The 23,717-nt window shown below is 39.0% G+C and overlaps 1 protein-coding gene across 1 annotated transcript; it reads right to left on the minus strand.

The window, feature by feature from the left end:
- Nucleotides 1–2,000: 2,000 nt before the first annotated feature.
- Nucleotides 2,001–23,348, minus strand: ehd3 (EH-domain containing 3). Its single transcript, XM_072680268.1, has 6 exons — nt 22,500–23,348; nt 19,581–19,757; nt 16,587–16,684; nt 8,759–9,171; nt 5,318–5,482; nt 2,001–5,169 (listed from the first exon to the last, which is right to left on the minus strand). Exons 1-6 carry the CDS (start codon nt 22,724–22,726, stop codon nt 4,642–4,644), a joined length of 1,608 nt encoding a protein of 535 aa, XP_072536369.1. The 5' UTR covers nt 22,727–23,348; the 3' UTR covers nt 2,001–4,641.
- Nucleotides 23,349–23,717: the final 369 nt, after the last annotated feature.

Below are 23,717 nucleotides of genomic sequence, written 5' to 3' on the forward strand. Positions count from 1 at the left end.
ATCTACTAGTTTGGATCATCAGGAACAATCCAAGAATTCCAAAAGAACCTGCTCCAAAAATGAACATCTTCATGGTTGGCTAAAGATTGCAGCCGACCACATGGGCAAAGAAAAAGCCTTCTGGAGGAAAGTTTTATGGTAAGATGAGACAAATATTGATTTGAGCTAGGTTGAAACTTGCTTGGCCTCAAACTGGGTACCCTTGAATAGGGGACACAGTTGGGTGTTCCACCAGGAGTGATCAAATATCCAACCAGAATTCTTCCAGAAGCTTGTAGATGGCTACCAAAAGCCAAAAGCATCTGGTCAAGGTGACAATTGTTCAGTAAAACGCTAATATCATCTCCTCAAGGGAATGTAGAATTGTTTGTAGTTATGATTCAACATCTAGTTAAAAATGCTAAATTAGTTTATGTCAGGAGTGCTGGTTTTGGTCTCAATGCCATACTAATTGCACTTTGTACACATGGATTATGCAAGCTAGGATATACAGAAAGGGAAAGAAATATGTGAACTGTTTTGCACAAATTTGACCGGTTAGGCAGTTCTTGCGAGCACTGTCCTGCCTGCATTACCAAAATTGCTTGGTGCAGGGAGTGGCAATGACAGTAACGACATTCTCTTTATTAAGTCAGTACAACATCAACATGGTTAAAGCTGTAATTTTAAGGTTAAACCTCTACATACTGTTGCTTTATATAATGTACAGGCCATACTTTTGGTGAATTGCATTACCAGTTTACAGTAGAATTGTAGTTGAAGAATCATCTTACATCTTATAGAGAAAGATGCCCATGTGACAATTTTGCCGCAGGCACCTACTATGATTACGCTTGGTGTAAAACAGAAAACTGTGGTGCTTTCACTGTGTGCTGAATGGTCACTTAATATCACTTCCTGATGTCTGTTACATGTGACAGATGAGGGTCCACCCTCAGTTTGCGTGAGTACAGGGATGTGTGATGTCACAAACAGGAAACCATCTCTCTTGCAGAAAAAAACAGATAATCCTAAAAAAAGCATGTGTTGTATGCAATTGTTTTGTAATTTCTTTCCATATTTATTTACATTGTTATTTGTCAAGTTATTAACTCATGTTGTCCTTATCTTATATTAAAATTAGTAACAAATTGTAACAAATATGCAAATATTTGAAGAAATTATTTTTCACAGCACTGTATGGTATAAATATAAAATATTTTATAATATTCTGTACAAATGTTATCTTCAAATTTTAAAAACAAAAACATATCAAACAACATATACACCAATCAGTCATAATCTTAAAAAGGTTTAATGTCTGTCTTTAACTCACTGAAAGTAAATACCACTGGTATCTGGTAACAGTGACATCTGTCAAAGGGGTTGGATATACATATTAGGCAGCAAGTGAACAGACACTTTTTGACGGTGTATTGGAAGAAGGAAAAAATACGGTTTGTTAGAAGCACTTTGACAAGGGACAAATTGTGATGGTAGATGACTGCATCTCCAAAACGGCAGGTCCTGCGAGATGTTCCCAGTATGCAGTAGATAGAATCTACGAAAAGTGCTCCAGTGACAAATAGTGAAGCAATGACTGGTTCATGGCTCACTGAGGTGATTAATGGAGTTAATGGACTTAATTAATGGACTTACAGAACTTGAAAGATCTGATGCTGGTATAGCCCATGCCTCAGCATGTCAAAGCTGTTTTGAGGGCATGATGGGGACCTACACAATTTTAGGCAGGTGGTTTAAATGTTATATTTATTTATTTTTTTAAAACATATTCTTGCCAGAGACTTTCTTGTTTGCACAATTCCAGCAATGAGGAAAACAGTCTTGCACATTCTTGTACAACTGTTTTTTGGAGTTTTTTTCCTGAGTCTCCACCAACAGAAACCATATATTGTGGAAACCATATGTCCAATTACATTCAAACTATGAACTGTGGCACAGCTAAAACCAGTGACCAAAATTAAAAGCACTTCAACGAGACAGAAGACCAAGGAAAGCTCTTTAAATAGGTTATGTTTTTTTATTATAGTTGTTTGAGGCCAACCTCCCCATGACAGCACAATTTTCATCACGTAGACTTTCAGCATTGGTATAACATAAAGGAACATCTGTCTGTGGGTCATGTCCTTGTCTATGCAACAACCACACAAATAGAGAAATACACAAACATACATACATATATATACAAACATACATACATATAACCTCTCTCATGTGCATGGGCTGGCCAGGGTCACACACACACACACACACACACACACACACACACACACACACACACACACACACGCATGCATGCTCAAACACTCAACAGACAGAATGAACAAATGAATCCAGGCAAAGAGCATAACATCAGTGTTTCTTGAGCATTTTGTTTGGTTGGCTATCTAGAGACTAGTGGAACATTTGTATTGAGGCATAGATAGAACTTTATTTCTTCTATAGGGTTTTTTTTATATGACTGGCTGTAATGGTAGATAAGAACACCACCACCCCCAAACAAAAACAAAACAAACAAACAGTTTCACTGTTCTGATCATTAAAGGTTTCTAGATAGGTTTGTGGTAGGGATCATTGTCAAAGATACATGTTCATCTTTGATTATACTTACAAACATTTTCGACTTGTCTGAGCAAATGTGGTTCAGAGTAGTACTGTTCAGTGGTCCTGGTGCTTTCACTTAACTGGAACCCAATGCTAAAAGCCCTAGAACTAGAAAAAAAAAGACTGTCACATCAGCTCTTTCCAAAAAGTCCAAAAATACCAACCTTTAAAGTTCTTGTAGAAGAGGCCGATCAGAAAGTGGCATGGTGTTAAAGAAAAAGAAAAAAAAGGAACAAAAAAAGAAAAAGATACACTGACAATGATTAAGGAAACATAAAAATCCCCTGCTTTCAGAACTGCAGTTAACTGTACACATCTGGAACTTAACACTTAACACTGCAAGTGTTAGTTTTGCAGTAATGTTATTATTGTAGTGTTGTGGCAAAGTATAGGATTAAACGAGGGACTACAACTACGCAAAAGTGAGCATGGACAAGAACAGAACAATTCATGCTGATTCATAACTTCCGAATAACATAGCATTAAAGGAACAGTTCAGCAATTCAATCCACACAACTTTGCACCCATCCCAGATGTAGTCGACCAACCAATACATGCCTTTATACTTTAATGCTGGAAATACAACGCAAGAGTATAAATGTTCACCCATCAACTTCTCAACCTACTCAAACTGCATCCAAATCTTCCTTAAGTTCATGCAGACTTGCCAGTGTGGCATTAAAAAGTCTTTGTAACCTTAATGAAGATCTAGGTCTGCTTTGAACGGGTTGAGGGACGTATGTGCTTGCGCTTACAAAAAAGATCTAGGTCTGGACTTTTAGTGTACAGGCCTAGTTTAAAACTAAAGTAAAATTTGGACACAAATATGTCAAGGTTAATCTACTACAAATCGGGGTAGGTGAAAAATGTTGAGAGTTCACTTTTTTTTTCTGAACCGCTCCTATAAATACATAAAAAGTCAGTGCAGCCTTCTGCTCTTTTAAGACCTGGCTAGAATTTAGCAAGTATTCTAAATACCTCCAAAAAGGTTACATCGGGATTAACATGTACAGCAGACTAATGACAAAGATACTATCTCTACAGGTCCATCCATACACTAAACACAGAGAAAGCTACCAACCCTCTGAGGTGACGGCTATACATTGTTAACAGTCTCTTGGTCAGGCTAGAAGGGGCTTGCATTCATTATGAAGCTGCCTTCACAAGAAGATAATAGTTCTAAACCTACTTTTAAAAAGAGCTGTTGTTAAAGTTTGTCAAATGTACTTAGAATAAAAATAATTAAGACTAATGTTACTACTTTTCTTTTCTTTTTTTAATGTGTGCTCTACTGAGACAGATGCATATTGGATTGAATGGCTTGAAATAAAAAAATAAAATCACTTTTAAAACAGTTATGGTTTAGCTTAAGCATGTCCTAAATTGTGCTTTTCCCCCTTCAATCAGTTTTCACAGATAGCACAGCATTTGTTAACTTCTCATTCTGCAGGTTGCGTTGTATGTTTGCTTACGGCACCTAGAAGTGCAGGATCGGAGGTTGGATGTTCAAATATGCATGGATCCCCTGCATCAGCCCCTAAATCAGACATCAATTGATTTCAGGTTTAAGGTATAGTATCACTGTAAGCACTTGACATGGCATGAAAGTGCAAAATCGTAATCATTAACAAATCTTGCAGATGGGAAAAAAACAACAACAAATAAACCCACAAAAAGAGCTAGCATACATATTTCAGTTTCACTACCAGTGGTCTCCAATCCAGGTCCTGGAGAGTTATTGCAGACTTTGGATCCAACCAACTTCCCCCAACTACCTTACCTGCCTGTAATTCTTTTTTGGCCAAATTGGCTGATTTAGGTTGTAGTTGACACCTGCAAGAAAGATAGCTCTCCAGGAGGAGTGTTGGAGACCACCATCCTAGACAAAGTCTCAAAATACAGAGCAGTCAATGCATTTCATTAGTGTAACCGTGTCTGTGTTTAATTCTCCATTTGATTTTCCATAAGATGTGAATTCTTTACAGCCACTTTCCATAAATGTGACCCAGCTCCCAAACAGCTAAATCCTGCTCCACTTTACTCTGGTATTTTTCTCTTGGAGGGTGGAACCAGATGGGCTGGAAGCTCACTGGGAAGCTCATGACCTTCTAGTTTGACCTTAATGAGGTGGTTGGCGAGGGCAAATTCTTCATCGTCCAACATGCCGTCCTTGTCGATGTCAGCCAGCTTCCAGATTTTGCCCAGCACAGTGTTGGGCAGCTTGGACTTGACCATTTCCTTTTTGGCGTTGGCGCCGGTCACCTTGCCATTGACAGGAGAGAGGGTGTAGAAGATCTCGTCATACATGGGCTTGTCGCGGGCCACCACCCATTCGACCTCATCAATGCCCTCACCTGCACCCTCACCGTAGCCATGGCCAAATGGCCCGTTCATGGTTCCCTCAAAGGCTCCGCCCTTTACGACCTGGTTGGGCCGCTGCGTCTCCTCTTGCCGCACCAGCACCATCAGCTGAGCAATGTCGTGAGCCAGCATGTCATCTACTGTGTCCAGCAGCTTCATCTTCAGGGGCTGGAACTTATTCAAGTCATGAGCCTGGAGCTGCTCCTGTTGATGGGGAAGGAGTGAATGAAAAAACAAGGATGGGAGATAACAACTGACATATCTCTCACACATTACTTGTTATTAAATACAGAAAGTGATGCTGATCCCAGAACCTAATACATGCAAAAATTTCTGGAAAAAGTCTATGTACCTGCATTTTTTTGAGGTTGGGGAAATCTCCTGGAGAAATCTGATGCTCCCTCTCAATGCGGCTATAGATCTCTCCTAGACTGTTGATCAGCTCTTTTTTCTTGTTCTCTTTTCCAAAAACAGATGGCATCTCCTTCTTCAAAGAGCTGATGATGTAAGCATGTACCTTGTTCAATGGAAATGAAAATCGCAGAGTGAATTCATAGAAACACGCTACCAGGCAAGATTTTATAACCATGGATGACAAGCTCTTTCCCAAGGTCTTTTTTCAATAAATTATAAAGTATAAAGTACATTTATATTGACCAATAAATTATTTAACTATTGTCCTGTGAAGAAAATAGATCTATGCATATACTTCCACACACACAAACACACAACTAGTCAACTCAAGGTCTTTAAAACATACTAATATAATGTGTTCAACTTATTAAACTTGTAAGCCTCAATTTGGTGTGCATATTATTAATGTGCCATATAAATCAAACATAAGCCATAAGCATTTGTGTTGCAACGTAAATGCATAAATATAATATAAATCATGTAGATACAGCTTCAGCTAATGTGATCAGAAAGAAAATGTGATCAGTGATTTTAATTGTGGCATTACTGTTGGTGCCAGATGAGCTGGTTTGAGTATACAACTTTTTTGTGGAGAGCAGAAAAGCATCTCAGATTGCACAACATATGATGGGGTGAACTAGCAAAACATCAGAAAAACAAGACAGAAAAAATAAGCTACAGCCTCAGGTGAAGACTGGAATAACCTGATATGATGAATCTCCATTTCTACACAAAGATGGCACAAAGATTGTAGGGTCAGAATTTGGCAGCCACAGCCTATTTCAGTATTGTTGCTGACCATGTGCATCCCCATGCAATCATGCAAGTCCCTACCCAGTATTAGTACAGTTCTTATTAGTTTTAGTTCCAAATAACTGCTGGGTCTTAACAGGCAGGGTTCTTATTTTATGACAGGAGGAAAAGGATGATCCTGTGATGGGATGCTGCTTGCAAATCCAAATGTTAACTGCCTGTTGCAGCTTTTAGTCTGACAGGTGAATGGTACAAAGCATCCCTGAATGATTCCTCTAGCAGGGGACATCTCCAGAACAGTTTGTCACGGGTTAATGGGATTCCATTTGTGCATTTTCCCTTTCATTCATGGCTTTTGATTTGACTACCTCCAGAACAGCCTTACTGAGGTCATTCAGAGGTGGTCTGTTGTTTTAAATAAACTCAAGGAAGTGGTCTGGTGTTATCCAATCTGACAAACATGCTCTCCTGTCCTATTTTTATTACAGCAAATCACACACTATATCATAGATTTGAGGGAAACAAATCACCAGAGAGTGGATGGCTGCCAAAATGGCCTTTTGTGCAATAACGTCTCTATTACCCTTGTCCTCTTTTGGTGCAGAGGAAACATGATACTCTGTACTGCCAGATACATATTTTTTTACTCTTTATAAAGAGTACACTTTATGGAGGGGAAAAAAGAACAGAGATGAAATTTGAGAGCTTTCATTCAAGTGACTTTTAGAGGACAAATGCTCCAAAGAGTTTGCACACATCAGACACTTTGGTTATAACATCCTCCTACTGCAACTTGGCTACTTAGCATATGACATGTTGTGATTGTGTTAAATCAATGACATTGACAATGGACATATATAGTTGGAGTATAAAAGTGATCTGAGATGTGGTTAGGGGAAAAAAAAAACATGAATCTGTGCCCTTGACTCCATTTACTCTCCCAACTATCAACTCAAACTGCCCCAAAATATGGATACTACAGTCAACTAGCACATATTCATCCACAAAATCAGGCCAAAAAAACAACAACAAAAAAATCCCTTGTTGACTCCCCCCAGTCCTTACAGACACCCAATTGAGATCCAGACAGCATCTAGTAGACACACCAGCAATAAGTGTGAACTCTCATTCAGTATGCATGGGTTTGGTTATCTTTTTCTTCAGAAATGAAAAGATTGTAAGCAGGTCACTGTACATTAACTGATCAGTTGTGCTAATGTTCAGTATATTGGTTGAATTCAATTTGCTGTACTAGAGATGCAGGCATACTGTATTTATTCTGGAAGGATATGAAGGACAAAACAACTACTTAGCTTTGAATACATAAATAATGCAGATGTGACTTTGGATAAGATTACAAACAGCCTCCACTGGGCTGCAAGAGCACCACAGATACAACAGAACATAGCAAGTGTGCTACACAGTCCAGATAATGTCTGTGTGAGTCTGTGTGTTAACAGAGCAGGTCATTTTCTAGAGAATCTAGAAAAAATTTAATGGGTCATGCTGTGCCTCCTCTATCCGCTACACAGGCCCTGCCTCTCGCCTAAACCATGCAGAATGCTTCCTGTAGTGAGAACGTGTCAGACACAGAAAATCACCAGCTGAACGCTGCATGTGTAAAAGGGCAACTTTAGATAATTTACAGACCTGATCCTCTGACTCCAGAGTTCATATGTGAAAATGGCTACACACATATACATAGGAAATTGGTCACTAGTGCTGTATTAACATAGACCTTAAAATTTCAGAAATTAAGTGTTAGGTTTATCATGAAGGAGCCTGTTGAAATGCTAGATCACATCACAAAAATTACTAGGCTAGACCCAGAACACAAAGGTTAAGCAGGGCAATGTGATAATTGAGCATTCTGATAAACTACATGATTATACAGAAAAATTACATAACAACACAACTTGACATTACTGATAACACTGATAATAAAAAAGTGTTGCCAATAAATATTATCAATTAGCTTTGATAACTGATAAAGTTTGATAATGCTGCACTTCCCATTTACATCACATGACTGAAAGAGGGGAAAATGCAGGTAGCGGAAACTACAGTGCATTGTGCAATTGTGCATGATCCAAAATATTTAGGGTTAAATGTGTAATACCGAGCTGACTTGCACAGCAGTGTGACCCTTATCGTATCACACAGAAAACATATTTGTATGCAACTGTAAAATTAAGATCTTATTAAATGGTATGTGATGAATGTAATGCTAGCGCTACTATTTGTCTCTGTGCTAGGAGGCTTTTAGGAAAGTCAACCAGGCATAGTAGCATGGTGAGTGACAGATACTAAAACAGAGATAAAAACAGTCGGCTTTTCGACTAACTTTGTCTTAATTTTGCATGCAGGCTGGCTCAGACTAAAGAGGTAAACTACACAGCTAAATTACCTGTTACCTGGGTTGCTTGTGCACACAGACAACTACTAATAAACTATTTTACTCTAGCATTCTTACAAAGCTGCCTGAAGTATGAATGAGGCAAGGTTTACGTCAATGATTTCCAGTCTTAGTCAATAGTGAATTAGCAGGATCAGATATTCAGCAGTTGCAACACAAAATAATAGGGGAAAATACCAAAACTGAAAATTACAGTTTTGAGTGTTTTACCTTGGCGAGCCTTGCCCTCTTGATGAGGTCATTGAGCTTGCGGAGGGCAGCGTTGCGAGGCAGCGACTGGATGTCTTTGAACAGATCCTGCTCTTCAGCCTCAAACAGCTTGCGATTATCGGGAATGAGCAGCGGGTGTGACCAGAAGGAGCCGATGTAGACTCGGATTACCTCAGGTGTGTTGACGATCTTGCCCAGTGACCACATGAGGGCGCCGTAGACACGCATCAGCTGCTGCGTTTCAATCTGGTCGGCCTTGTTGAGCACCACACGGATTTTGTCCTCGTGGTTCTTCAGAGCTTTAATCACCTCTGAAAACTCGTCTGAGATGTCCAGCTTGTGGGCATCAAAAAGTAGAATGATACGGTCCACACGCTCGGCAAACCACTCCAGCACTGCAGCAAAGTCATAGCCTGGCGGAAAAAGAATGTTAATGACTTTGACATACAGAGACACTACAATATTCAAACCCAAGCGCCTTCGTGTGGGACATGAACTGGTGGGTCAGCTGACAGCAACCAGCTAATTAGCAATGTGCTACAAACTCATTAGGCTGGAGTAGGAAGATTCCATCAACGTCTGCTGGAGCAGGCAGATAACTCCAAATAGGTGTGGTTTTGTGCTCTAGAAATTTATCTAGAAGAATATATTTGGCTGGAATGCAGTTGCATGACTCAGCATCAGTGGCTTCAGCTTGCCAGGAATTGTACGCAGTGTCTCTCTCACTCACTTGCTTACTTACTCAAAGACACACACACACACACACACAAACACACACACAGAGTGAGTGATCGCATTTGCATTAAGCGGGTGACTGCACCTGCAACTCCCCACTCCCTACGCCTCTGTGGCAAATTGAGAGGGTGAGATGGGGAAACAGTCAATCAGACTGAGGAACACTGTCCATTTACATAAGATCTAATGTAATACAGGAATTAGTACCCAGTTCAGGAAAGTGTGATGTGACGTCTGAAGTGTGAAGCGATGTGATACCTAGCACTGGGTCTTTCTGGATCATTTTTATTGCAAATGGGACATGCTGCAGGAGTTCTATGAGGCTAAACACTGTACAAAGTTCTAATGTTACATTTGTGTTTTGTACTTGCCACTGACAGGCACACTTTCACTGACTGCTTTTTCTTTTTCACTCATCACTGAATCACTTTAAGCACCATGTACTACATATTTTGCTCAAAAACAGAATGTAGCCTGCACGTCCAAAACAGGCATTTGAGCCTAAATGTGTGTCTATCCCTGTGTTATTGAGACACTTCCTTAACCAATGACTGCACAGTCCTTGAACACATGCTTAATAATATTTGCTAATAGAATAAAACTATTTCAACTCAGATGCCCTATTTACAGTTTTGTAATTACTCTGTACAGGCTCTGTGTACTTGATTCCTTCTCACTTAGGTAGCTCAAAATACACCCTCAAGGTTTGGGATTCTTCAACCTTTTCATTTAAAGGAATACTACCAATCAAGTCAATCGAACATGTACCGCAACCATCTGTAGCCTGCTGGCTTCTTTGCTACAAGTAAACATGTATTCTGTTATGGTTGTCTGAGTTATCTGACTATATATTACAGTTTTAACAGATTAGAATATAGTATTCCTTTAAGGCCATGTTGAAGGAAATTAGTTTGTTAATATTTCAAATCAGTGGCATGGGATAGACCTCTGAAGCCTGTTGTTATTCTGTAATCATCACCATATTGATAATAGGAATTCTTGGTCTAAGCTGGATTTTTGCAGATTTTAAAAAATCTGTCCTGTTGTAAACAAAAATGTTTCTTATACATTTAGCTGTAAGCATATTTTTTACTGAATATTACTGGATCCTCCATTCCCTAGAAAAACTAATTCTGCTACATGCAAACTTAAGACTGCTGTGCACTGAACTGACATTGTAAGAATCACGACCTCACTTAAAGGAAAAGAAATGCTGCCTAGACCAGGATTTCCTAATATGGGCATAAAGCTGAAACATAATGATACATGACTTCAGGCCTGTATGGCAGACAAGCCAATTTTCCCACAGGTACATCCCATGCAAACAGGAATGGGAAAAGACCATCCCTTTTGATTTGGCAGTTTCACAAGGGGAGAGCTTCATTATTGCCTGCAGTGCTGTGGCTGGTGTATCTCTTCTTACTAACGAGGTACAGATAGAATTTGTTTTTTGATGAGAACATATTTTTGATTTGCCCAATTTCTGCCAGTGTTAGACGTAGCTATTTCAACAACTATGTAGGTCTACACTGTAGTATAACACTGACTGACCAGTGTGCTAGAATATGTAGAATGTGTTTCCATCGCAACATGTCTAAACCTTAAATATAATAGGGCAAGACAATAACAGCAGTGAAACTGGGTAAGGGGCCTGTCGTTACAGCAGGTAATTACATATTGGCGAGGGGCATAGAGATTTAAGGGTTAATGTGTAATTGTGCTGCCTTTGCTCTGCTTCAAAGTCTGCAGGGTAACAAGCGGATGTTAACTCTGCACCAGATTATGAGAGTTCATCATCGACAATACCTCCATACGGGCATTTACGCAGGCAGCTATAACCACACACATCTTCTGTAGCTTCTGTAAACAGGGGGGCAGACACACATAAACAAGTCAAAAATCTAATCATTCTGCAAAAAAGAGGTATAGTGATCAAGAGCTATTAACACAACCATAAAAAAACTTTATGGCTAACTTTATAGAAACTGAAGGTGTGATCTAAACAGAAGCAAGCAACTGGAATGAAAGAGAAGATGGAATTAGAAAAAGAAAAAAAGAAAAAAAAAGGGGGGTGGGGTTGGCATTCGCTGTTTTAAAATGCATTGCAAATAACAGTGATAGTCACACTTAAAACCACAATCATCCCCATCATAACAACCAGACAAAGGGAGCCAGACGCTATTCTGCTACTCCACCTGTCTGTTAAAGCCCACAATAAATTATACTCATACAAGCATACACACTGTCCAGTTCTGGCTTGTACAACTATACACAATTCATTCAGTCTTGTCTCCTCAATGCGGAGCTAGATATTGCTGGAATATAAACCAATATATGGTCCCGTTGACACCTACACTAATGCAAGATACTTCAGCCTGTGAGGCATGTCTCTTAGTAATGAAATTAAAATGGCCATCGTGTTTAGAGGGAAGAGAGCAGCTAAGCAGGCTGTGGACTATTAGCTCAAGCTAATAAACAAAATGTGTACTCTTAAATACTTCTGTGTTTTGTACTGCATCACTTTCCACTTTATCTTGTTGTGTTAATTTTTACTTTATATAATCTTGTGTAAACACTTTCCTCAACTTTTCCCCACACCCCAGACCAGCCAAGGCCATAAATTGCTAATAAAACTTTATTACCTTTTTTATGAAAAGATTTTCAGATCTCTAAAAAACAGTTTTGTCCTACTTGACATAACCTAAAGATCAATCTATCTATCATTTTTGCAGACCTGTGAGGTACAGTGAGGTGAAATAATTCTGGATCTGTAAAAAAAGTCATTTAGTGTGGTTGACTATCAATCATATGCTGAATGAAAGGTTTTTACAAATGACAGCAGCAATAATGATTAAATCTAACACATTGTAACTCGTGTGAAAAAGGATGTTAATGAGCAGATTACTTAGGGTGGAGTCTTCGAGAACCAGGGCTGGGATCCACTTTGCTAAAATACAGTGTTTCAGCTCAGCTAGCTTATTTTCTAACTAACACTGGTCAACCTGTTGTTGGGTAGCTCCTATAACCTATTTTGTCAACACCTAACTTTTAAAATTTAATGCATAACTGTCCTAAATCTGAATTCAGTCCAACTTTATTTAACTTTGGAAGTTTGGGTGACATTTAGCACCTACTGCATTTATAATGAAGCTGACCATTTTATTTAGAGACAAGCAGGTTCACATTATTATTTCAAGTGTTGCTATTCATTAGTGAGTGGGTTTATTAGTAGAATACGGACATTCATTCACATGCATTTCAAGTTTATAGCGATTTACATGACATTTACATATTATTTTGGTTGTGTTTAATTTGCACTTGTGTTTTAAGGGGTCAAAATGTTGAACACAGAAGCTTGAGGTATTCACCTGTAAAAGAACATCCACTGAGCTGATTAAAAAAAGAATTCTGTTCTGGAGGTTCTGGGGTTGATAACGGAAAAAGCTGTCTCGGAAGTTCACTCACTGCCAGAATAACCTTACTCCGGCCATTCAGAAGCAGATAAGAACAGGCCATCTTTCTATATTATCATAGTAACTAAGTCAGTGTGGAGCCTGTAACAGTGGCTCTGTTTTGATTCTACTGTCCCTCCAAGTATTACTAACCACCATCAATGTGTCTATATTTCCTGAGCCATTATTCACAACACCCGAAGATGAAAGGATGCTGGAAACAACTGCACTGAAACGTATGTACACTGAAATGTACTTACAACGTTATTAATAATTCAAAAGCCAGCTTATTTGCTGAGCACTCTTTAATATTTCCGACATCCCGGTTTGTCGGAGCATTACATCTCACATTATGCCAACTTCCTTTTTTGTAAAGTAGGAGTGTGCCATGTAGTACAGAATGAACATCTAGGCAGGAAGATGAAAAACAGTGGACCTTACTTTAATTGTACATGCATGTCCCCAAGGGGCACAGTTACATAGCCGGAATTAGGAAATGTGAAATATGAGTAAGTGCTGTTTCACTCATAGTGTGCCTAGCTTTTTTTTCTGGTCTCTTGTTAAAAAGTTTATCTTTGAACAACAATACAATCACTATTCTCTTCACCTCTGATGACGGCCCATGGGCCAAAACACGTTATAAGTTATAAAAGAAATTCTTTAGTCAGTGTTGAGAACTTAAGAACTAATTGGGAAAATACTGTTACATCAGAATGTACCATGCTCTCACGTCTTTCCCCCAGGTAAGATAAGACTACACAACATTAAGGGAAAAATAATGCTTAAGTGAGTCAATACAAAACTGTAATCTGGCACAGAAATGCTTAGTGGGATAGTGCAAACATCTAATTACACTCAAACTAAAAACGGGGGAGGGGAGGGGGACTCTCTCTCTCACCCTCTCTTCCTCATAAACACACCTGCATCTGCACAACAGATTACTTCATTAGCTGGCAAAGGTTTGCCAATACATGTCGGATTCTGCAAAATCATGGCTCTCAAGCAAGAAGGAATGCCTAAAGCTTGCAATCCAACCCAAAACATGACAGCAACAAAGGAGGCAGGTGGATGTTTTACAAAAGTCCATTTGGCTCGAGGGGAAGTTTTTGCTGTACTTCTCATGTGACAAGTTAAAACATTTCACAGTACAGAGAGGCATGAGTGGATCTTCACCGTGTGGACAGTGAAGTCTCATTTGGTGCTGCTAAATACAACCCTCACACTATGCTGTAAATGAGGGACATCAAGACCATATACGGGAAGAAAGAACAAGAAAAAAGGGTAAGCCAACAACAGGCCCTTTTCATGTATCAAAACTGCAAACACGACAACAGCAGTGAATAGTAGAGGTTTGCATGTTTACATGATCTTACAACAGGAACTAGCCCAAGATTTACTTGTTTTGGGTAAAGTGGTATGTAAAGTAAAATTAGTGCATATCCCCTACGGAGAACACATTTCTGCACAGTTTAATGCACAACTAAAATTTAGCCATGTCACTCCACTGCTGCGTTCTCTCCACTGGCTTCCTGTAGCTGCCCGCATCAGATTTAAAACCCTGACGCTGGCCTACAAAGCCAAGAACGGACCAGCCCCTCCGTATCTGATGGCAATGGTCAAAAGCCGATCCGCACCAAGAGCCCTTCGAGCTTCAAGTACGGCTCGGCTCGACCCGCCATCCCTCAAAATCCGCGGAAGACAAGCGTCCAGGCTTTTTTCTGTCCTGGCACCAAAGTGGTGGAACGAGCTGCCCCTGGGTGTCCGAACGGCCGAGTCGCTCGCTGTCTTCAAACGCAGACTGAAGACCCACCTCTTCAGAGAGTACTTGGACGAATAGTTCTATGGTCGCCTTATTGTATTGTGTTTAGCAATGTCTAAGCTTAGAGGTATCTTTTGAATTATTAGCCTATTCTAACTAGCTAAGGCTTTTCTTGGGTAAATAGCAAAGCACTTTGTAAGTCGCTCTGGATAAGAGCGTCTGCTAAATGTCGTAAATGTAAATGTAAATGTAAACTAGCATTAATTTTTTTATTTAACATATTGAAACAAAACAAAAACTGGACTACATGAAATATGGACAAAATTAAAAATGGACTACACAAAAGGATGGGATCAGCACATCCCTAGTTATTAACTGGGCTATAACTGTTCCTTAGCTGTTTAGTTTACTTGCCAATTTATAAAACTAAATACACAGTACTAAATACAATACCACAAATCCATTAACAGCTCAACTGAAAGTTTTAAAATTTATCCAGGACTTCCCTCATTTCAATTATTAAAAAAAAAAAAAACAGTACATTTTTGCAATTGCTGACAGCAACTGTGAGCAGTAGGGGGTTAAGAGTCCTACATGTAGATACAAAAAGACACAACTCTTCCTGAACCTTGGTGTTTGAATACGTCAATCTGTCATTCTGTCATAGGAACGACAAAACAGGAATGACAGCATGAGCTTCTAATGCAAAACCTTTTCAGCTTGTTCATGTGCTGAAATGGCAAATGAGGCCTGCTTTTACTATCAAATAGGAATGTCTTAGCTTAAAAGCACATGCTCTGTCTCATGGACCCCTGAGGTATTTGACTTTTGTTTATGTTACTCTTGTCACACATAGAAGACTATGTAGGCATGAGCCAAGATATCCCTTTCTGTGCCAACAGTTAGATAACACTGGGGTATGGGTTTGAAAAGCAGATAAGCTAAAATAAGGCACATTTTCCACTTTTTTGTGCCAACATAAGCAACCACGCAAGTAACATTTTGAAAGTTTAACTCATGCCCATAGTCAGATTTAAAGTGTCAGTGGATCTAATCCCTGGCCTGCTTCGTTTCAGCTTGTGCAGCAAGGCCAAAAAGAAAGTGCTGATGCCAGGGAGCCAAAGTGATTACTACAGGCTGCCCCTATTCTAATGGACTTTGCTGAATGAGGGATGAAGTAACCATGTGCTAAACAAACATAATCTAGTGCGGGTGTTTCTCAACCCTGGTCCTGGAGGCACCCTGCTCTGCACATTTCAGTGCTTTCCCTACTCCCAACAAACTTGATTCAACTAATAAACCTATTAACAAGCCCTTTCAGAATTGCAGGGAATGTGTTAAATTAGGAAATCCACTAAAATGTGCGGAGCAGGGTGCCTCCAGGACCAGGGTTGAGAAACACAGATCTAGTGGGTTTCTGGGTGAGGAAGTGCAAACTGTGTTTTTTGTTTGCAAAAATTACTAAGGTCCTGTCCGTTTGTCCCCATATTGTGTGATAAGTCAATACAGTATAACAATATGGTGACTCTACAATAATTAGGGCTATAAAATATAGACAAAAGACCAGTTTTGTAAATACAATTCTACATATTGCAATACACTTTGCAATATATTACATATACACTGGTGAATAATCAGATAAAATAACCAATAAAAAGACAATTAAAGATTTTTATCAATTTAAGTTTTTGTTTAATTACATAAACATCAACAGGAACACTCACCTAAGAGGTACACTTAATAAAAAAAATTGCTGACTGTGGTATTACTTCAGTACTACAGTATAGGCCGATAACACAATAATGCATTAAAAGTGTATTTCTAATACACACTGACATTCTATTGGTTTACTGTTCAATGTATGTGCATGGTTGAGTATTACCTCTGCTAATCCGCTGTTTCTCTCCAGACAGGATTCCTGGAGTGTCAATTACACTGATGCTCTCCAGAACAGGGTTGGGCAGCTGGGCACACACAAATCTGTGGGAGGAAAATACACATTACATACAATTTAATGGATTAGAGTGGTAAAGTAGTAGTAAATATGCATATACTGCTGACTATAAACATAAAGTTGGACGTCAAACCATATTTCAACTCTAGCAAAGACAAGACAGCAGAACATTTTTTATGACAGTATGAGTCACATTTCCAGAGCTAGCAAAAAACGAGTGTGTTGTTGAGTGGTTTACACTGTCAGAACTAGATATTGGCTAGACAAACTTATTATCTTAATTAACATTGACATAGCTAACAGGACGCGCCACAGGACAATGTCACAGACAGCACACAGGCAGTGAGATGTGTGTTTAATACAGTTTCATATTTGACACCAATTCCATCTCCTTTCTTTTGGCTATTACATAAATTAGGCTCTACTGACTATATTTTATAGGCTCTACTGCTGCATGTAACTTTACTTTCAGAAAATACATCTGGCCTCCTGAATGAATAGTTAACACATATTTCCCATAACAATAATAACTGCCATATTACCTCACAAGCATACTGTCATTCAGGTTAAGTGATTTATGTTGCAACAGACAGAGTTTACCCTAAGGCCATTCATGTATGCTCCAAGCATTAAGGGTTCCAGCTAGGTTTATGCTTTATGCATATGATATCCTTCTGAACAAGAAACCTCTCACTTAACTGATCTGAAAGAACCAAACTGATGAGCAACCCACCAGGTCTGAACTCTAATTCCTCAAGTTAATAGCCCTGTATTCAATCCTACACTCTAAGAAAGAAACAGTGTTCAATACAGTATGGAAAATGTTTTTCTTGACTAATATCAGTGGAACGTTTTTTAGTGCTATACTGTGATCATGTTTTTAAAAGGTTTTATAAAAGCCATAAGAACTGACTTATATCACCTTATATACCATTTTACTAACCATTTGACCATTCATATGGTTTTAAATAAATAAATTGCCTTTCCTTATTAAATCCTTAAAGAACATGTTAAAGAGTGTGCATTTTACACTGTTCATACTTTTGTTATCTTCATGTGTTTTCATGTTTCTTAGGGAGAGACAACAAAAGTATAACCAGCAGACAGCAGAGCAATAGGCAGAGCTGTTTCTATTTGTAGAGTCAGAAATGACACGCATGTCTATAAATACATCTGAAAACCAGGGCAGTCGTCTAAATTACCCAAACATTTCACATCATACACACACAAACTATCAAAGTCATTCACTTAAAAGCACATTATGCAAATAGAAATGCCTAATATAGTACAATAGCTTGCAATCACAGGTTTGTTGAACAAAGGTCAAAAGTTCATCATAACCGTGGTGGATCACACATCTGTGGAGATGCACACTGATAGCCAAAGTCTGATAAACTGCTTGTTCTGCGCAACAAACAATGAACAATGCCAAAATCTTAGCTCTTTCAATAGACTGGAACCTAAGTACTGTTGAGATACCACCTGCAAAAATAATTATCAGTCACAACTTTATGGATGTTCTTTACATGGCTTCAGCGCTAACCTAAAAATAGCAGCAGAAATAATTAAATAATATACAGTTGCAATTGAGATTATTCACTGCAATTTGGGTTTATTGCAAAATGTACAAACTTTAAGCTGTTTGCAATAAACCAATCAAACAAAAACTATTTAAACAGCTCAACACAACTGCTGAACAAGTGCTTTCTCCACATTTAACACACAATGACACTGTAGTCTGACAATTATTCAATCCCTTAGTGACAATCGTCTTTAGCGCTTAGTAGAACACACCATTACTGTTATGAACTGATGCAAGCATGATGCATAGCCAGTTGTTCTTTTCTATTCTAACACTTGTTCTGTTAGTTGTGTTGAGTTATATAAATTGTTCTTGTTTGTTTGGTTTATTGCAAACAGCTAAAACATGTACCTTGGGTTGAATCATTTTAATTGCAACTGCAGTGCTCTGAACTTGTTAAGATGATCTTGGTCTTACAGTAGAGTCTTCGAACAGCTTCTGTTCTTATTTCATACTGTATGAATGAGATCCTCTTCATTACCCAATATACTGGCATGGTTAACAGTGTAGCATTGGCCGCAGCTTGTATATGAGATCATGTGATGTATCCAGACTTGCTCATGGCCAGGAGGATACCTCCAATAGACCAGCCAAGGAAATGTAATCAGAGGGGGAATGTAGAGCTTGGGTTGACTAGTTAGAGATTGAGTCAGAGTCAGCTGTGTGCCATTACAGCACATACAATAGGAGAAACACAGACCAGCCACTAAGGTTCAAGGTTACTGGTCAGGTGTTTCTCACAATCGTGTTAGAACAAATCATTAAGAGCAAAATGGTAGAACTGGTCTCACCCTGAATTGCCCAATAAAATTGTAAAAATAACATGTATTTATGTAACAGTTTGATATTAAATAATTTACTAATGATTTTTTACTTATAAGTAATCTTAGTCTCTTTACCAGTAAATACTATGAATATAATATGCAAGAACAATACTTATGAGATTAATTGCAAGTTATGTAGTCATAATAGTAAATATATGGGCCCATGGGTTTTACTACTATTAATACTTTGTTCTGGAAACTGGGCTAAGGTGTGCATAATGTACTTCGTCCTGTGTGAAAAAGAACCCCACATATTTATTTTTTTTCTATGCAAATATGCATCATATGTATATGTATAGTCATGTTCAGCTTTTAGCTTTTATCAATTTGCTGAGCTGAGAAAAGTGTTGTATAGATCTTAAAGCATTTGTATATGCAAGACAACCCTAGAATCTCTCGAAACTGTAAAAAAAACTACAATAACTTTTAGTTACTAAAAAGTGCATTTGCAAGCTGAGAGTTCAACCAAAGTGGAAGATTTTTTATACTGTAATGATCATTTGTAAGCACACTGACCTGTTAAGGAAAGCATTGCCAAATGCATTAAGCTTGCGAAAAGGCTTCTTAGGATCTACCACCAGAGCGTTTCCTGGTATCAGTCCTTCTATGTCTCCGTGCATCACAGCTATAAAGGAGTCTGTGGTGGGCTCTGGGCCAATCCTCATGCCAGGGAAGTCCTGCTCCAAGAGATATCTGAAGAGGGAGAAATACTATAATTAATTTGATCAGTTTTATACATTACAAAGACATTTAGCTTTATATGAGAAACGTTCAGCCTCCAACAACTGTACTCGTTTGCTCCGACACATTATTATCTCTTTTGACTTATTAAGTCTCTGCTAATCATTTGACACAAGAAAACTACACACTTCCCTTTTAAAATAAGAATTAGTGCTTTTCAAACATATTCCTGTGCACGCTTCTAAAAATGTTGTGATATTTAACACCATCAAAACTATAACCTAATAACCACATCCAAAACCACACAGCCACGTTCCAGCCATCGCTTTTTATTTTATTTATTTATTTTTTTTAACCTTTCCTGCCTCCCACTACAGCTACCTCTTGAAAATGACACAAAAGCTAGAGGTCAGGTCAAGTCAGATCATGCCTGCTGCACCTAGATCTTTACTTTAAGTTAGCTGAAAAACACAATACATCAAAAAAGGAGAGAAAAAGAATATGGAAAACCAAAAATATGGAAAACCAGAACATGGTAAAACCAGCACACTGATACCCTTCATGTTGACAAGCTTGTCCATTTCACGCTGTAGCAGAGGGAAGATCTCATGTACTAAAGTTTCTTGTTTTCATATGTCTAAACACCAGCATTATTGCCAGACTGAAAAGCTGCATTCTAACCTTTACAGACGATGTTCAGAGTATGCGTGTATGCGGTTAGTCAACTGGTGATGTTGTGTTTGTGCAGCCTAGAGTTAAGTGTGATGTTTTTTTTTATTGTACACATATTGAACCAACCACAGATTAAAATAATTGTACAAAAGAAACAGTTATATAAACGTAAAGCAATGTAAAGTATGACGTGCGTGAAAAAGAATGCAACACTGTTTACTCTTCACTGAGCAATTAAGAAGGAGGTGCGAGGGGCATGTGACCGCCTTCATAATTACAGTAAGCAAGTGCAAATGTAATTACAGTTTAATTTGTGTCTGCTAAGTAAGTGAAATGTCTACATGTATGGAAAATGTCTGTAACATAACATTGGATTGCACTGTGGATTTGACATTCCACAAATGTTTTGATATTAGTAAGTGCAATCTAAATATTCTGCACTACAGCTACAGCTGACACTGTATACTCTGAGAGTGTCCTTGAACTGACATTTGTTTCTATTGGCAAGAAAGGAGTGATAAGCCTTTTTCTTTCATAAGTCTTTGATCAACCAGCAGGAACAAGGTTGTGACCACAGAGGCCTTAATGTGCTCTATGAATAATGCATGTCGTATTGTGCATCCTGAGACGCTTTTCTGCTAATCACAATTGTACGGATTCACAGCAGTACACTGCTTTTAGCACTGTCAAAATATTCTGTCACTGTTCCAATAAACAACATGGAACATCCAGTTTGCTGTTGTCCACCGAAAGTCACCATAAAAGATAAAAAGAGGCTGCAAAATGGTCATGCAAAAATTAATTGACTGTTTTTTTGGACTGTCAAATGCACAAATATCGTGAGTGGACCTCAGGAGAAAAAAACAGTACATAAAAAGTGTTTAGTATGGGCCAATTAAGAATCACTTTAAAAAGCTAAGTAAAATCAAGAACACTCTCTTAAGACGGGAACGCTAAAGATTCACATTCTGTTGCTGTTTCAGCCAGCACATACATGCATGATACTAAATATTTTTGATTCAAGTTACACTAACCAACTCAAATGCCGGACACATTAATGCTAAGAGCAGCAAAACTATTCAACATACAGATGGGCACATGGAGCATTGTTTGTTGAGTGAAACCGGCTTTAGTCACAAACATCTTTGTTTATGGACTGGTTACTGTCCTTTCTTCTTTTACAACTATACATTCTGGACTGTATTAGTGGTACATTACCACAGTGATGCCACAGTCATGGGGTGTTTCTCTTGTAGCCTAGAAACAGTCTGGCTTTTCTCCACTTTACCCACATTAGGGGTGACCTGTGGAGTCTAAATCATGGTGTGTGAACCGTCACTGGAACACAAAACCCTGTTAATGCAGTATGATGGGGAGGTGATCTGTTCTCACATTGCTCTTCTAGCTAATATAAAAAAAGAAACATTTTGTCCATCATGTCTTTACTAATTTAGTGTAATATCAAACTGCCTATAGGGCCTTAGCCCTGTATCTCAATGAAGAGCACTGGATGTGTAGTACCAGACATGACACAGTCTCATACCATGTAGCTACAGAACTGTGCAATAAATCTGGATATCCTGTGAGCTGCTGGTGGAACTGAACAAATCCATACAGTGGCTGAAGATCACAGATAACTCAACAACCAAAACTTGTGCTCTTACAACTGTGTTCTTTCTTTCTTTTGTATTCGTGTTTGTTAGTACTTCTAATGTTTTATACTAATTCTAGGCAAAAACACACTTACTGCTGAGATAAACAGTTTTAATCATGTAATCGAACTACTGTAACATGTCATGTTTCCTGATGCTTATTACAGACAATGCTGCTTATTAGCCTTTTGCTTCTGAGTGGGTGTGGTTGGGTATGCTGAGAACTGACCAAAATTATGAATACAAATAAAAGTAGCGTACCATGTTTAAGTCACTATCCTCCATTCATTGAAGTGTTGGGTTTAGTAAGTAAATATGTTCTTATGTTATGTAAAAATTCCCTCAGCACAAGAGCATAAACTCAGCACCCTGGGACACTAGGGGTAATACAATACACTGGAAAACACAAGCAGAAAGGTAGCAAGATTACCGTATGAAGCTGGTTTTTCCAGTGGAGTACTGGCCCACCAAGAGAACCATGGGTTTATTGTCGAAGTCGGCATCTTCCAAGGCTGGCGAGTGAAACTCGTGGAATTTGTAGTGCTCTTCCAGAGGCAGCAGCTTGGTTTTGTACAGCTTCTTCAGGCCGTCGCTGACGGTCTGAAACACCTCAGGATCCCGTTTCCTCCGGTCGTCGGTACCCAGCCAGCTGAACATGTTGCAATTCGAGAGACGACAACCTTATAACCTACTGCCCAACTACACACACACACACACACACACACACAGACAGTGATGTCGTGTTTTCAAACGGGTGCACTAAGTGAATTAACAGGACAGCGATGTGAGAGCTTATTTCACATGCAATACACCACTACGCTGGCATTCTTCATTCACGAGGCTAGCGCGTTTGTAGGCCGAGCTCGAGACTAAATGCATTTAGCCGAATTTAAGGCTCAGACTACGATGCCGCCGAAGCTAAGTACCGCATAGTAACGACGGCAAGTGCTATTCATATGCAATGACAACAGTCATGGTCTAAGGCTGCGGAGGAATCCAGACATGCAGGCAGCGAATCCACCAAACGAATAGCCTTCGTACACTGAAAAACAACAGGCCTCACGGCTAACCCGTCTATTTACAAATTCTTTTCAAACACAGACGAGCAGGAGATGCTTTAGGAGAAGAGACGGCGACGTGCGATTCTCATAAAGCTGACAGCTTTCCCCCCGGCCGATTTAAATGGGAGTGCGCTGAAGAAACCCGACACGGGAGGAAATGCCCAACTGTTGGCAAGCCCCACCCAGAGCTAAGGAGAGGGGAGCCAGTGATGGCAACGCCATCTTGGCCACTAAAAGACATGAGCTGAGCCTGGCTGCATCAGCTGAGATTTAGCTATAGCTAGCTAGTTGGCTAGCTTGCTCTTCTTATTAAAGGGCCGCAGCTCGAGTGATATTGTAGGATGAAACTGTAGTTCTGTAAATAAACCTGGGGAAATTCATGCTCTTACAAAAATAACACTCACAGGCTTCATATTAGCTGGTAGACATAGCTAGCTACAGCATCACCAGAAGCTTTTCCGTGGTTACCGTTAAACTGTCCTCTGGTTAGAGAAGTCCAACTTCGTAGTCAGATCAATGGTTGGTGAACATAGTCAGTTACAGTGGTTTGATGTAAAACTGTACTGTAGAAATACTTAGCTACCAAC

This window comes from Salminus brasiliensis, chromosome 1, assembly GCF_030463535.1.
Source record: "Salminus brasiliensis chromosome 1, fSalBra1.hap2, whole genome shotgun sequence".
Taxonomy (NCBI): Eukaryota; Metazoa; Chordata; class Actinopteri; order Characiformes; family Bryconidae; genus Salminus; species Salminus brasiliensis.

What these genes read in the sequence shown, in the direction of transcription:
- ehd3 (XM_072680268.1), bottom strand. Translation starts at nt 22,726, where the DNA reads ATGTTCAGCTGGCTGGGTACCGACGACCGGAGGAAACGGGATCCTGAG. An exon ending in GAAACAGCGGATTAGCAGAG is followed by an intron (nt 9,172 to 16,586) that starts GTAATACTCAAC and finishes TTTTTCCGCCAG; the next exon opens with GCTATGACTTTGCTGCAGTG. An exon ending in AGAGGGCAAGGCTCGCCAAG is followed by an intron (nt 5,483 to 8,758) that starts GTAAAACACTCA and finishes CCATTGAACAAG; the next exon opens with GTACATGCTTACATCATCAG.